Below are 13255 nucleotides of genomic sequence, written 5' to 3' on the forward strand. Positions count from 1 at the left end.
AAAAAGTTTTTTTGTCTCATTACGTTGCCCAGGTTGGTCTTGAATTCCCGATCTCAAGCAAACCTGCTGCCTCAGTCTCCCACAGTGCTGAGATCACAGGTGTGAGCCACTGTGCCCAGCCCAAAGTGGGTGGAATTCCTAAAGGGATACCTAAATATACTCATACTCTGAAATAATCAATCCAAGTGCCTTGGGATAGTAATATCTAGCCATTTTTTTTCTGATCCCCAATGCACTAAAGGAATTACCCAATGCTGGGGAAAAATAAAACTCACCCCATGTGGATGTAAATCATGTTTCAGTAGACCAGACTTTTGTCTAATTTTCCCAATGGCCTTCACACCTTTTCCTCTTTGTGAAGGAGATCATTCTGAATTTGCTTGAATTGTCTTTTCTTTTCTCTCTCTCTCTCTCTCTCTCTCTTTTTTTTGGCACATGTTCTTGCTCTGTCTCCCAGGCTGGAGTGCCGTGGTATCTTGGCTCACTGAAGCCTCCGTCTCCTGGTTCAAACGATCCTCCCACCTCAGCCTCCCAAGTAGCTGGGACTACAGGTGTGCACCACCACATCTGGATAATTATTTTATTTTTGTAGATATGGGGTTTTACCATGTTGCCCAGTCTGGTCTCGAACTCCTGGACTCAAGCAATCTGCCCTCCTCAGCCTCTCAAAGTGCAGGGATTAAGGGTATAAGCCACCTTGCCCATCCAGTTTTCTTTCTCTCTTCCGTTCTTTTCCTTCCTTCCTTCCTTCCTTCCTTCCTTCCTTCCTTCCTTCCTTCCTTCCTTCCCTCCCTCCTTCTTTTTTTGTTTTGTTTTTGAGACACAGTCTTGCTCTGTTGCCCAGGCTGGAGTGCAGTGGCACAATCTCAGCTCACTGCAACCTCCACCTACCGGGTTCGAGTGATTCTCCTACCTCAGCCTCCCAAGTAACTGGGATTACAGGCACCTGCCACCTCACCTGGCTAATTTTTGCATTTTTAGTAGAGATGGGGTTTCACCATGTTGGCCAGGCTGGTCTCAAACTCCTGACCTCAAGTGATCTGCCTGCCTTGGCCTTCCAAAGTGCTGGGATTACAAGTGTGAGCCACTATGCCCCGTCAATTTTCTCTTATTATAAGATAAATTTTTCTTTGCTTCACTTACGAAGTGAACACATGAGATCCTCCCTCAGACAGAGGTCTCCTCCCTCCTCAGACAGGGACCTCCTCCTCCCTCAGACAGAATCCTCCTCCCTCCTCAGACAGGGACCTCTTCCTCCCTCAGACAGAGGCCTCCTCCTCCCTGCTCAGACAGGGACCTACTCCTCCCACCTCCGACAGGGACTTCCTCCCCCATCAGACAGGGACCTTCTCCAGTCCCGCCCCCGCCCCCAGACAAGGCCTCCTCCCCCCTCAGGCCGCTCCCTCCCCTCGCCCTCCGCCCTTGGGACCTACTCCTGGCCAGGCCCAGGTGGCTGGCGCGCTGGTACTGCCGCCGCAGCTCCGCGATGTAGTTGCAACAGTCCAGGAAGGCCTTGACGCACGCCTCGCCCAGGGTGATGAAGCGGGTTCGGCGCTCGCACGAGAACTTCATGGGGTTCTCCCGCATGCCGTCCTCGCAGCACTTGCGCAGCTGATTGGAGTACTGGCCGGCTACGGGAGCACATCCCCCAGGCCAGACCCTCAGCGGGGCAGTGGGCAGGATGGACCCTCGCAGGATGGACCCCAGCGAGGACTTCCACTCCCCCCTCTCCCCATCCCCCACCCATGCCAGGCCCTCCCCTCCTCCCTCTCCGGCTTCTGCACGGCCAGGCTGGGGTCTCCTGGGGTGGGACTCAGGGGCAGGGTAGGGTGGGAAGGGCCCCCCACCTTTGTCCATCCTCTTCTCCATGAGCTGAACAGAACGGCGTCGGCGGGCGGCTGGCTGTGGGCACTGAAGTTCTGCGGGGCAAGTGGCCAAGAAGACAACGAATGAGGCACCTACTAAGGGTCCTCGCCCACCCCTCACCATCGTGTGAGGTGGGGGTGCTCCTGCTCCCATTTGATGGGTGAGCAAACTGAGGCTGAGAGAGAAGGGATTTGCTAGGTGGTAGCAGAGGTGGGGCTTGAACCCAGAACCCCGGATTCCAAAGCTCTGCTCCCAGCATCTGGGAGATGGAGGTGCTGGCTGTCCCTGCACTGGCTCGGGGGGCGTCCTCACCTGACCTCTGGGAGGTCTGCTGGCCACTGCTGCTCTTGAACGCCAGCCCTGCATCCAGGAAGACTCCGGCGTAGTCCTTCCCACTGCCCGGGGTGCAGCCGATGTCTGCCTTCTCCACCACATCCCAGATCTTCAGGAGGTGGGGGGCACAGGGGTGGGAGAACACAGGGTGGCCGGGCCAGCAGCTGGGATCACCCAAATGGGCCTGCGCATCCCTCCCGAATGGCCCCACCTCGTCTCACTCTCATCTCCCCCATTCCTGCCCCTGCACGACTTCTCTTTTTTTTGAGACGGAGTTTTGCTCTTGTTGTCCAGGCTGGAGTGCAATGGCACAACCTCAGCTCACTGTAACCTCCGCCTCCTAGGTTCAAGCAATTCTCCTGTCTCAGTTGCCCAAATAGCTGGGATTACAGGCACCCGCCACCACACCCCGCTAATTTTTGTGTTTTTAGCAGAGATGGGATTTCGCCACGTTGGCCAGGCTGGTCTCGAACTCCTGACCTCAAGTGATCCGCCGCCTTGGCCTCCCAAAGTGCTGGGATTACAGACGTGAGCCAGCATGCCTGGCCTTTTTCTTTTCTTTTCTTTTCTTTCTTTCTCTCTCTCTCTCTCTTTCTTTCTTTCTTTTCCTTCTTCCTCCCTCCTTCCCTCCTCCCTTCTTCCCTTCCTCCCTTCCTTCTTCTCTTCCTTCTCCCTCTCTCCCTCCCTCCTTTCCTCCCTGCCTTCCTTCCTCCCTCCTTTCCTTTTCTTTTTCTCTGTTTTATTTTTCTCTCTTTTTCTTTTTTTCCGACTTTCTTTCTGTTTTTTTTTTTTTTTTTTTTTTTTTTAAGATGGGATCTCCCACTGTCACTCAGGCTGCAGTGCAATCATAGCTCACCGCAACCTCAACCTCCTGGGCTCAAGCAATCCTCACACCTTAGCCTCCCGAATAGCTGGGACTACAGCCATGCACCATCATGCCCAGTTATTTTTAAATTTCTTCTGTAGAGATGGGGTCTTGTCATGTTGCCCAGGCTGGTCTGGAACTCCTGGCCTCAAGTGATCCTCCCACCTTGACCTCCCAAAGCGATGGGATTTCAGGCGTGAGCCACCACCCCCGCCTCCATTCCTAATCTTATCTCCATCCCCTTCTGATTGCCTCTGAATTCCCATCCTCACTCCGGATCCCAGGCCAACCCCATCCTCCTCCCACCCCCGAAACCGCCCCCACTGGATGACCCTCGGTGTGCTGCCCCCAGCCTCCAGAGCCGAAGTTGAAATTGTCCAATTCTCGACCAGGCGCAGTCACACACACCTGTAATCCCAGCACTTTGGGAGGCCGAGGCGGGCGGATTACGAGGTCAAGAGATCAAGACCATCGGGCTGAATGGTGAAACCCCGTCTCTACTAAACATACAAAAACAATTAGCTGGGCATGGTGGTGGGCACCTGTAGTCCCAGCTACTCGGGAGGCTGAGGCAGGGGAATCGCTTGAACCCAGGTGGTGGAGGTTGCAGTGAGTCAAGATCACGCCACTGCACTCCAGCCTAGGTGACAGAGGGAGACTCTGTCTCAAAATAAAATAAAATAAAATAAAATAAAAAATAAAGTGTCCAGTTCTCATGACCATCCGCAATTTGAACCCTTGTCCAACCTCATTCCCATCTTCAGCTTCAACTGTCCCTGTGTCTGGTCTGCTCTGGCCTCTGCTTTCAGCCCTTCCCCCACCCCCACTGCACTCCCCTCACCCCTGTGCCTCTGCCTCCTCTCAGCAGGCTTGGGACTCCGCTCCTTACCTTACTCTGCGTCAGCTTGTTCTTCTTATTCAGCACAAACACGCCCTTGTCCACGGCCACCAGTCCCACCCGGGCCCCGTGGTCACCCTCTATCTTCAGGGTCATCTGCTGCCCAGGTGAAAGCTGCCGGTCTTCAGACTCACCGCTTTTTACTACCAGCTGTGGGGAAGGTGGAGAGCGGGAAGAAATCAGCCCTGGGAGGGAGGAGTGCCAGGCATGGAGGGGGTGCTGGGCTGAGTGGAAAGAGAGAAAGGGTCGGGGGAGAGGTTGCAGGAGAGAAAGAGAGAGAGAGAAAGGGGGGAGGGGGAGAGAGAGGGAGAGTGAAGGGGAGAGAAAGGGAGAGAGAGAGGGAGAGAAAGAGAGAGGGGAGGGGGGAAGAGAGGGAGGAAAAGGGGAGAGAGAGAGGGAAAAAGAGAAGGGGAGAGAGAAAGAGAGAGAAAAAAGAGGAAGAGAAAAAGGGAAGGAGAGAGAGGGAGAGATGAGAGAGAGGGCAAGAGAAAGAGGAAAAAAGGAGGGAGAGAGGGAGTAAGAGAGAGGAAAAGAGAGGGGAAGAGATAAAAAGAGAGACAGATGAGAGACAGAGGGAGAAGAGAAAGGGAGAGGAAGATGAGAGAAAAGGAGAAAGGAGGAGAAAGAAAGTGAGAGAGAGAGAAAGAGGAGACAGGGAGAGAGAAAGGAGAAAGAGCGGGGAGAGGGAGGGAGCCAGCCCTGGGCGCTTACCGAGCCCACGCAGGAGTCCTTGATGTCTACCCACACAGAGTCAGCCACTACCTCCCTCTGGCCATTGGCGCCGATCAGCGTGTAGTAGGCCACCAGGCGGAAGGACGGGATGAAGTCGGTGGTGATGGAGAGCTGCAGCACCACCAGGTCCTGGCCGGGCTCTCTCGCCTGGCGCCCCATCTTCAACAGCTTGCCCTTGTTCATGATCTGGGGGGACAGGCTGGCCTCAGGCTCGGGAGGGCGTGCAGGGAGGGGTCTGGGATGGGGAAAGGGGTCCTGGGGCTTCGGAAGAAGTGAGGAGGAGGAGGAGGAGGAGGAGGAGGAGGAGGAGGAGAAGGAGGAGGAGGTCGAGGAGGTCATCGGGGGCAGAGGTTTCCAGGGGGCTTCGGAAGAAGTGAGGAGGAGGAGGAGGAGGAGGAGGAGGAGGAGGAGGTCGAGGAGGTCATCGGGGGCAGAGGTTTCCAGGTGGCCACGGACCAGGTAGGTGTAGTAGCGGATCTTGGCCTCCTGGGCACGGTCAATCCGCAGGAGGAAGTTGACGTTGAGCGTGTCCCCCGGCCTGAGCTCCGTGCGTGGCACTGACAGGTGCAGGTAGTTGTTGGAGTTGCCCATGGTGCTGTAGGGCTGAGCCTGCATGGTCCTGGTGGCCTGCTCTGCCTCCGAGAGCCCCTGCTTCTGGGTGCGCACCTGGGTGGGGAGACAGGGAGGCGTGCTGGTCCCTCCCAAGGGTGCCCACACCCGAATCCCCGAGACCTGGGAACTGGTGGCCTTTCTTGGTGAAAAGGACACTTTGCAGGTAAGAGGAAGTTAGGGACCTGGAGATGGAATCATTATGCTGGATCCTGTGGAGCTAATGTAATCATAAGGGTCTTTACTAAGCGGGGGACGGAGGAGAGAGGGAGGGAGAGAGAGACAAAGAGGGAGAGAGAGAAGAAGAGGAGGAGGGGATAGAGGAAGAGGAAGAAGAGGATGAGGAGGAGAAAGGAAGAAGAGGAGAGAAGAGAGAGGGAGAAAGGGAGAAAGAAGGAGACTGGGGAGAGAAAGGGAGAGGAAGGGGGAAAGAGAGAGAGAGAGAGACATTGGAAGACACTATGCTGACTTTAAAGATGGGAGAAGGGGCCATGAGCCAGGCCTCTAGGGTGGCCTCCAGACGCTGGAAAAAGCCAGGGAATGAGCTTCGTCCCAGAGCCAGGACTGCTGACCTCTGACTGTAGACCTATGAGTGTGTGTGGCTTTTTGATCACTAGGCTGTGGCCGTCCGTCATGGCAGCCACTGGAAATTCATATGCATGCAGAGCACAGCAAGGGGTAAGCGGGGTGCCCAGCCTGGGAGCTGCAGAGGGACACGGAGGCCATTGGTGACCTCTGCAGCTGCCCTGAGACTTGCCTCCCTCCCAGTGAGGGGCAACAGGGCCACGTCCACAGAAGCCAGGAGAAAGGAGACCACCTCACAACAAGGGGCCTGTCCCCAACACTGCACAGCCCTCCTGTGAGATTCAGGCTCCTTCCCCCGTGGGAGTGGAAAGACTGTGCATGGATGGGGCATCTCTCTGTGTCAGTGGAAGGCACAGGGTGTGTAAGTGGGAGAGCCGTTTCCTCCAACTCTGCGCCCCTCTATGCAGATGAGAATGTCTCTATGCAGATGAGAATGTCTCTATGCAAACGGCAGGACCCCAGTGTGCAAACGCCAGGACCCCCATGCTGTCTTCCCAGTGGTGGGGTTCTGAGGCTGAGCCCAAACGCACCGTGATGCTGAGGGGCTTCTGGCTGGGGTGTGTGTTGATGCTGAGTTTCGCCACACCATCTGCCTGGGTTAGAGACTGCACGTTGTCCTCTCCCTGGACTGTCACGGGGACTCGGTAGGCTGGAGAGCCATCGGGGTTTGTGACGAACACCTATGATGTGGGGTGCAGGTCGGGGAGGTTCAGGCAGTCTCAGGAGTGTGGTTGGTGTACCAGAAGGGAGGACTGGGACCCCTTCCTGCCCTGGGTCTCACCATGAGGTCAAAGGGCATTCCTGGTTTGAAGTACTTGGGTGTCTTGGTGAAGTGGATCTGGTAGGGGGAGGTCACGATGGGGATCCCACTTCGTTCTGCCTGCACCATGTCACTGCCTGAGAGGACCAGCTGTGAGTGTAGGCTCCTGGGCCACCCCTCAGAACTAGGCCTCCTCCCTCAGACTGGACCCCACCTTCAGACTAAGCCTCTTCCCTTAGAGTGGAGTCCACTTTCATACTGATCCTGTGCTCCCCATCAGACTGGACCCCACCTTTATGCTGGCCCTGTCTCCTCCATCAGACTGGACCCACCTTTATTCTGTTCCTGCCTTTCTCATCAGACTGGACACAGCCTTCATGCTTGGCCTCCCCTCTCAGACTGGGCTTACCCCATCAGACTGGACCCCACCTTCACTCTGAGCCTCCCTCCTTAAACTAGGCTTTCTCTTCTGACTGGGCCTCCCCTCTCAGACCAGTCCATTTGGTGGTCCTGAGTTTGGCCTTCAGACCAGGCCTCACCTGAGTGCAGGATGACAGTGACAGACACGTACAAAGACTTCCCCACCAGGTCCTCCGCTTGGGGGTTCTGCACCCCATCCAGCAGTACCTGCCGTTTCAGCACTGCGTCCCCTGAGCCGTCCTCAATCTGGGAGGGGACAGGAGGGTTTAGAGAGGGGAGGGGACTCAGAGGAGGCGGGGACTCAGGGAAGGGACCTAGCGGCCTCTGTAGATGGTACCGAAATGCGACTGAGGGAGTCAGGCAGGGAAATCCTCTGCTCGCCATCCTGGACCCCGAAGATGACAAAGGCAGTTCCCTCCACTTTCTTCCCATAGAGGAACCTACGGGGCAGACCGAATGGGCTTCAGCTCGGCCCCTCCTGGAGAAGGGATCTCCCCCAGCTTCTCCTGCCTGTGCTGAAGACTGGAGCCCTGGCCTACTGAGGGCCCCTCACCTGGCCCCACCCCCAGCACCCTACCTGGCCCTACCCCCATCCCCCCACCTGGTTCCAACCCCAGTCTCCCACCTGGCCCCACCCCAGCCCCTCACCTGGTTCCCCCCCTCAACCCCCCCATCCCACCCCCAGCCTCCCCCCTGGTCCCACCCCCAGCCTCCCACCTGGTCCCACCTCCAGCCCCCCACCTGGTTCCAACCCTAGTCTCCCACCTGGCCCCACCTCCAGCCCCTCACCTGGCCCCACCCCCAGCCCCCCACCTGGTTCCAACCCCAGTCTCCCACCTGGCCCTACCCCCAGCCCTCCACCTGGTCCCAATCTGAGCCCCTCACCTGGTTCCAAACACAGTCTCCCACCTGCCCCCCCCAGCCCCTCACCTGGCTCCACCCCCAGCCCCTCACCTGGCTCCAACCCCAGCCCCTCACCTGACCCCACCCTCAGCCCCCGACCTGTTACTTCCCACAGCCACCCACCTGGTACCTCCTCCAGCCCCCTACCTGGTACCTCCCCCAGACCCCCATCTGGTACCTCCCATAGCACCCACCTGGTACCTCCCCCAGACCCCCACCTGGTACCTACCCCAGACCCCCACCTGGTACCTCCCCCAGTCCCCCACTTGGTACCTCCCCCAGCCCCTCACCTGGGCCCATCCCCCAGCCCCCAACCTCATCTCACCCTCCAGACCCCAGCCCCCCCACCTGGTGTTTACCTGGTCCCTCACTTGGTTCTAACTTGGCCCCAACCCCTTACTTAGTCCCATACCCCAGACCCCCATCTGGGCTTCACCTGGTTCCTCATCTGGCCCTTACCTGGCGGCACCCCCAGCCCCTCACCTAGCGGTGATGGTGACCTCCAGGCCCTTCTCGTTATAGATGTAGTAGAATTTCTCTGCAGGCTCCACTATGACCTCGAAACTGGGCAGCACTGGGGGAGAGATGGCGGCGTTGGTGGGGTCGGCGCTAGGCCCGGTGTCCTGGGCGCTGCCACCCCCTGGCCCCTCCTCCTCTTACCGTACTCCTTCACCTCAAACTCAGCCGAGAAGACTTGCTGTGGTGAATTTTCATAGTAGGCTTTGATCTTCCACTGGCCCATGCTGTCAAGAGGGAGGATGAGCAGACTGCTCCAGCCTCGGAACCCCCCAGACCCACCCCAGCTCCCTCTCCTGAAATAGGGGAGCCCTGAGCTCCCTTCTCAAGAGCCCAACATACTTGACGAGTTCTGGAATGTCCCAAGACAAGGGCAAGATGCCAAACTGGTTTTGAGAAGACAGGGAGTCCTGCTTGACCGGGATGCCTTCCGGGTTCTGCAGGAGGCAGGAGGGAAGGATACGGGAGAAAGAGTCGTCAGAGGCCGGGCTTAGCCTCTCAGCTCTCCCTGACCTCTCTGCATCTAGACATTCTCTGTGCACAGTGTCTACTGTGGTTAAGAACAGGGACCTACACAGGCATGGTGGCTCACGCCTGTACCGCAGCACTTTGGGAAGGTGAGGGGGGTGGATCACCTGAGGTCAGGAGTTTGAGACCACCCTAGCCACCATGGTGAAACCCGGTCTCTACTAAAAATACAAAAAATTAGTTGGGCATGGTGGCAGGCACCTGTTAATCCCAGCTACTTGGGAGGCTGAGGCAAGAGAATCACTGGAACCTGGGAGGCGGAGATTGCAGTGAGCTGAGATTGTGCCACTGCATGCCAGCCTGGGCGACAGAGCGAGACTCTGTCAAAAATGTAAACAAACAAACAAATAAACAAACAAATAAATCGCCCTGTAGCCCAGGCTGGAGTGCAGTGGCAAAATCTTGGCTCACTACAACCTCCGTCTCTGTGGTTCAAGCGATTCTTCTGCCTCAGCCTTCCAACTAGCTAGGACTACAGGCACGCGCCACCGCGCCCGGCTAATTTTTATATTTTTAGTAGAGATGGGGTTTCACCATACTGACCATGCTGGTCTCGAACTCCTGACCTCCTGACCTGCCCACTTCAGCCTCCCAAAGTGCTGGGATTAGAGACGTGAGCCCAACTATATGCCAGCATTGGGCTGAGTTCAGGTGACAAAACCCTGAACAAACATAAAAATTCCTTCCCGGATGGAATTTAGTTTCAGTAGAGGGCAAGGTGAGGGGAAACACAATTATCATATGAATAAATCTCACTGGCAGGACACGGCAGGAAGGAGGAGTGAGTGAGTGAGTGAGTGTGTGTGTGTGTGTGTGTGTGAGATCAGGGTGGGTATTTGCAACCTTATAGGTTACTCAGAGAGACTTCATTGTAAAATGGAGACACTGATGGCATTTGAGCAAAGACTTAGAGGAGGAGAGAGGACGAGCTGTGTGGATATTTGGAAGAAGAGGGTTTTCTGAGAAGAGGGCACAGCCCATGCCAAGGCCCCAAAGCAGGACTGCATCTAGGGTGTTGGAGGAACATTGAGGAGGCCTGTGTGGCTGGAGCAGTGACTGAAGGGGAGAGAGGGAGGAAGGGACGGCAGGGAGGGGTTGGGGCAGTTCACACAGATCCTTGCGGACTACAGAGAGGACTTGGGTTTGACCCATAGGAAGGTGGATGCCATGGAGGGCTGTAGGCAGAGGAGGTGCTCACAGGCGTCGTCTGGCTGCGGGGTCAGTAGAATAGATGACATAGAATTATCTGTCCTGATCCCAATATTCAGATGAGGAATCTGAGGCTCAGGGAGGCAAAGTGACCAGGGGTTTATGTGAAAGCAGAATCCACGGACACCTGCACTGCTCCCTGGGGTCTCCCTGGATCTCCATCTTGTCTCCTGGCCTGTGTGTGTGTGTGTGTATGTGTCCTATAGTTTATTGTGTGATTGTGTGTTGTGCATGTTATGTGTTTGTGCATGTTATGTGATTGTGTGTGTTGTGTTGTGTGTGCCATGTGTGTTTTGTGTGTGTTGTGTGGTTATGTATATTGTATTGTGTGGTTATGTGTTGTGTATGTTGTGTGTATTGTGTGGTTGTGTATGTTATGTTTGTATGTTGTGTGTGTTCTGTTGTGTGTTTGTGTGTGTTGTATCCTGTGTGTTGTGTGTTTATGCACATTGCATTGTGTGTACTGTGTTGTGTGTGTATTGTGTGTTGTACTGTGTGTTATGTGTTGCATTGTGTGTGTTGTGTGCTGTGTGTGTTGTGTGTTGTGTGTCGGCATATCTTTGCCTCTGTGTCTGTGTGTTGTGTGCTGTGTGTGTGCATTGTGTGGGTGCACGTGTGTCTACATATGTTTGCCTCTGTGTGTGTTGTGCGTTGTGTGCTGTGTATGTATTGTGTGTGTCACACGTGTGTCTGCACATCTCTTTGCCTCTGTGTCTCTGCCACTGCACCTCTCTGGTGCGTCTTTCTCTGTCTCTCTCCATCTCTTTGCCTGTCCTGAGCCTATGCCCTTGCTACCCCTGGGGTCCCCTCCGGCTGGTACCTCAATGTTGACCACGACCGTCCGGCCCACGGGTAGCAGCTTGTGGTTGACAGTGTAGATCCGACAGAGAACTGGAAGGCAGTGGGACAGACAGGGAGGCCTGGTGAGACCCCAGCCCACCCCTGCCGGTGCCCTGCCGTCTCCCGCTGCCCCCGGCCTCACCTGTGGAGCCGGGGGTGTAGATGGTCTTGTCCGTCTGGATGAAGAGGTACCCACTCTGAAGGCTGACCAGCACCACATTCTCCACCACGTTGGCCCCAAAGGCCGCCTGGACGGTCACGAACTTGTTGTGCCCCTTGTCTGACTTGAGCTCCTTGTTGGCGGGAATCTAGGGGTGGGCAGGGCATCATCAGGGGTCTGTTCCAAGGCCCTGTGACCACGGTCCAGTTTCCGGATCTTGGACTGGGTCCCTCCTTGTCTGCCCCAGTTTTGTGGGGGGGGGGCATATGAAGGAGGTGCGAGGGGAGTGGGGGGAATCCGGGAGGGGACTCAGAAGGGAGGGCTCACAAGGAAGAGAGAGCTTATAGGAGGAGGGGTCAGAAGGGGCGGGGACTCAGAAAGGGGGAGGGGCTGAGGTGGAAAGGTCTCAGAAAGGGGGAAGGACTCGGTTGAGGGAACTTAGGGGTGGAGACTGAGAGGGGAGGGGTTCAGAGGAGGAGGAGACTTAGAGGGGGAAGAGCTTAGAAAAGGAAGAGATTCAGTGGGAGGGACTTAGAAGGGGAGGAGACTCCGAGGGGTGGGGTCTCAGAGAAGGGAGGGGCTTAGAAGGGGAGGAGACTCAGAAAGGGTGGTGTCTCAGAGAAGAGCAGGGCTTAGAAAGGAGTCTCATAAGGGGTGGAGACTGAGGGAAGGGCAGGGCTTAGAAGGGAAGAAGACAGAAGGGGAGGGGCTCAGAAGGAGGGAGAGTGGGCGTGGCTATGGGTGCCAGCTGGGTCTGCTCCAGTCTGCACCCACCCTGATGGTGACGCTGCCCATGTGGCTGGTGGCAGGGGTCAGCACGGTCTTCTCACTGGACAGCACTAGTTTTTTGCCTGGGAAGTCGTGGACAGTGACAGTGACCGGAACATCCCCGTTCACGTCGTGGGCCTCCAGCACCACGGTCTCCTCGCTCTCCAGCCGCAGAATGTTGGGGGTGATGATAGAGTACCTGTCAGAGTGGGGAATGGGAGTGGCGCTGTCATTCCAGGGAGACGCCAGTTCGAGTGGGGCACAGGAGTGGCGCTGTCATTCCGGGGAGACTCCAGTTCTCACCAGAGTCAGCGCCTGGCAAGCTGTGTGCCCCAGACCCTGGTCCTGAAGAGGATCCAGTGACTGCCGGCGCACTTGCCCATCCCAATATCCGGGTCCGAATTCTTCTCTGGGCACCACCACCGTCTCAACCACATGGGCAGGACAGCAACTACCGTGACTCCCGCTCTCAGCCAGCTGGGCCTGGCCTTTGAAAGCCTGGGCAATGAGATAGCATGCACCCCACCAACCCCTGAACCTCCAAGCCTCCAGACTTCCGGACCCACATTGCCTAAACCCACACAGGCCCCGAACCCTAAACCTCTACATCTCTAAACACTCCAAATATGTAAACACCCCCAGACACCCTAAACTCTACATGCCCAAACCCACATTCACCAGAACCTCTAAAGCTCAAATCCTAGAGCACCCCAAACCTAAGCCTAAACCTCCAGCACCCCAGTCCTATAAATACAACCAGTTCCAAACTCCCCAACCCTAGGGGAGCCCAGGGGAGCCAAGCTCTAACCCTAACCCAAGCTGCAGACTCCCAAACCTTATGAAGTCCAAGCCTCCGAGTCTCCAGACCACCCCAACCACACAACCACTGAACACCCATACACCCTAAACCAACACATGGCCTCAATTCTAGAAACATCTCAACCCCCAGTTCCACAAGACCTGGATTCCACAAACACCCAACCCATAAACACTTGAACTCACAGGCAGCCCAAATTTATATAAACCTGCTAACCCCTGAATCCACAAACACCCAAATGCACCCTGAATTCTGCAGGGACCTGGACCCCCCAGATGCCTGCTTCCACACTTGAAGCAATAACCACTCACATGGGACTCCCCAGAGCCAGGGGGAGGTGGGTTAGTAGCAGGAGCAGGAGGCTGGGACCTGAGACAGGTCCCATAGTGCTGGGACAGTGCAGGGACAGAGGGACAGAGGGACAGAGGGAGAGGAAGGGGAGGAGT

The 13255-nt window shown here is 56.3% G+C and overlaps 1 protein-coding gene across 1 annotated transcript in view; it reads right to left on the reverse strand.

Moving 5' to 3' along the window:
- C3 (complement C3) overlaps nt 1-13255 on the reverse strand; it is a 38030-nt gene extending 24775 nt beyond the window's left edge. The window contains exons 1-17 of the mRNA XM_035283877.3: nt 13121-13255; nt 11999-12191; nt 11207-11372; nt 11045-11115; nt 8830-8924; nt 8632-8714; nt 8455-8545; nt 7406-7508; nt 7188-7314; nt 6670-6785; nt 6419-6568; nt 5151-5360; nt 4674-4880; nt 3954-4112; nt 2179-2308; nt 1848-1919; nt 1434-1631 (exon numbers count right to left, since the gene is read on the reverse strand). Coding sequence (XP_035139768.3) covers nt 1434-1631; nt 1848-1919; nt 2179-2308; nt 3954-4112; nt 4674-4880; nt 5151-5360; nt 6419-6568; nt 6670-6785; nt 7188-7314; nt 7406-7508; nt 8455-8545; nt 8632-8714; nt 8830-8924; nt 11045-11115; nt 11207-11372; nt 11999-12191; nt 13121-13194 — 2245 coding nt within the window. The 5' untranslated portion in view covers nt 13195-13255. The remainder of the gene's footprint in view (nt 1-1433; nt 1632-1847; nt 1920-2178; nt 2309-3953; nt 4113-4673; nt 4881-5150; nt 5361-6418; nt 6569-6669; nt 6786-7187; nt 7315-7405; nt 7509-8454; nt 8546-8631; nt 8715-8829; nt 8925-11044; nt 11116-11206; nt 11373-11998; nt 12192-13120) is intronic.

This window comes from Callithrix jacchus, chromosome 22 (assembly GCF_049354715.1).
Source record: "Callithrix jacchus isolate 240 chromosome 22, calJac240_pri, whole genome shotgun sequence".
NCBI classification, from domain to species: Eukaryota; Metazoa; Chordata; class Mammalia; order Primates; family Cebidae; genus Callithrix; species Callithrix jacchus.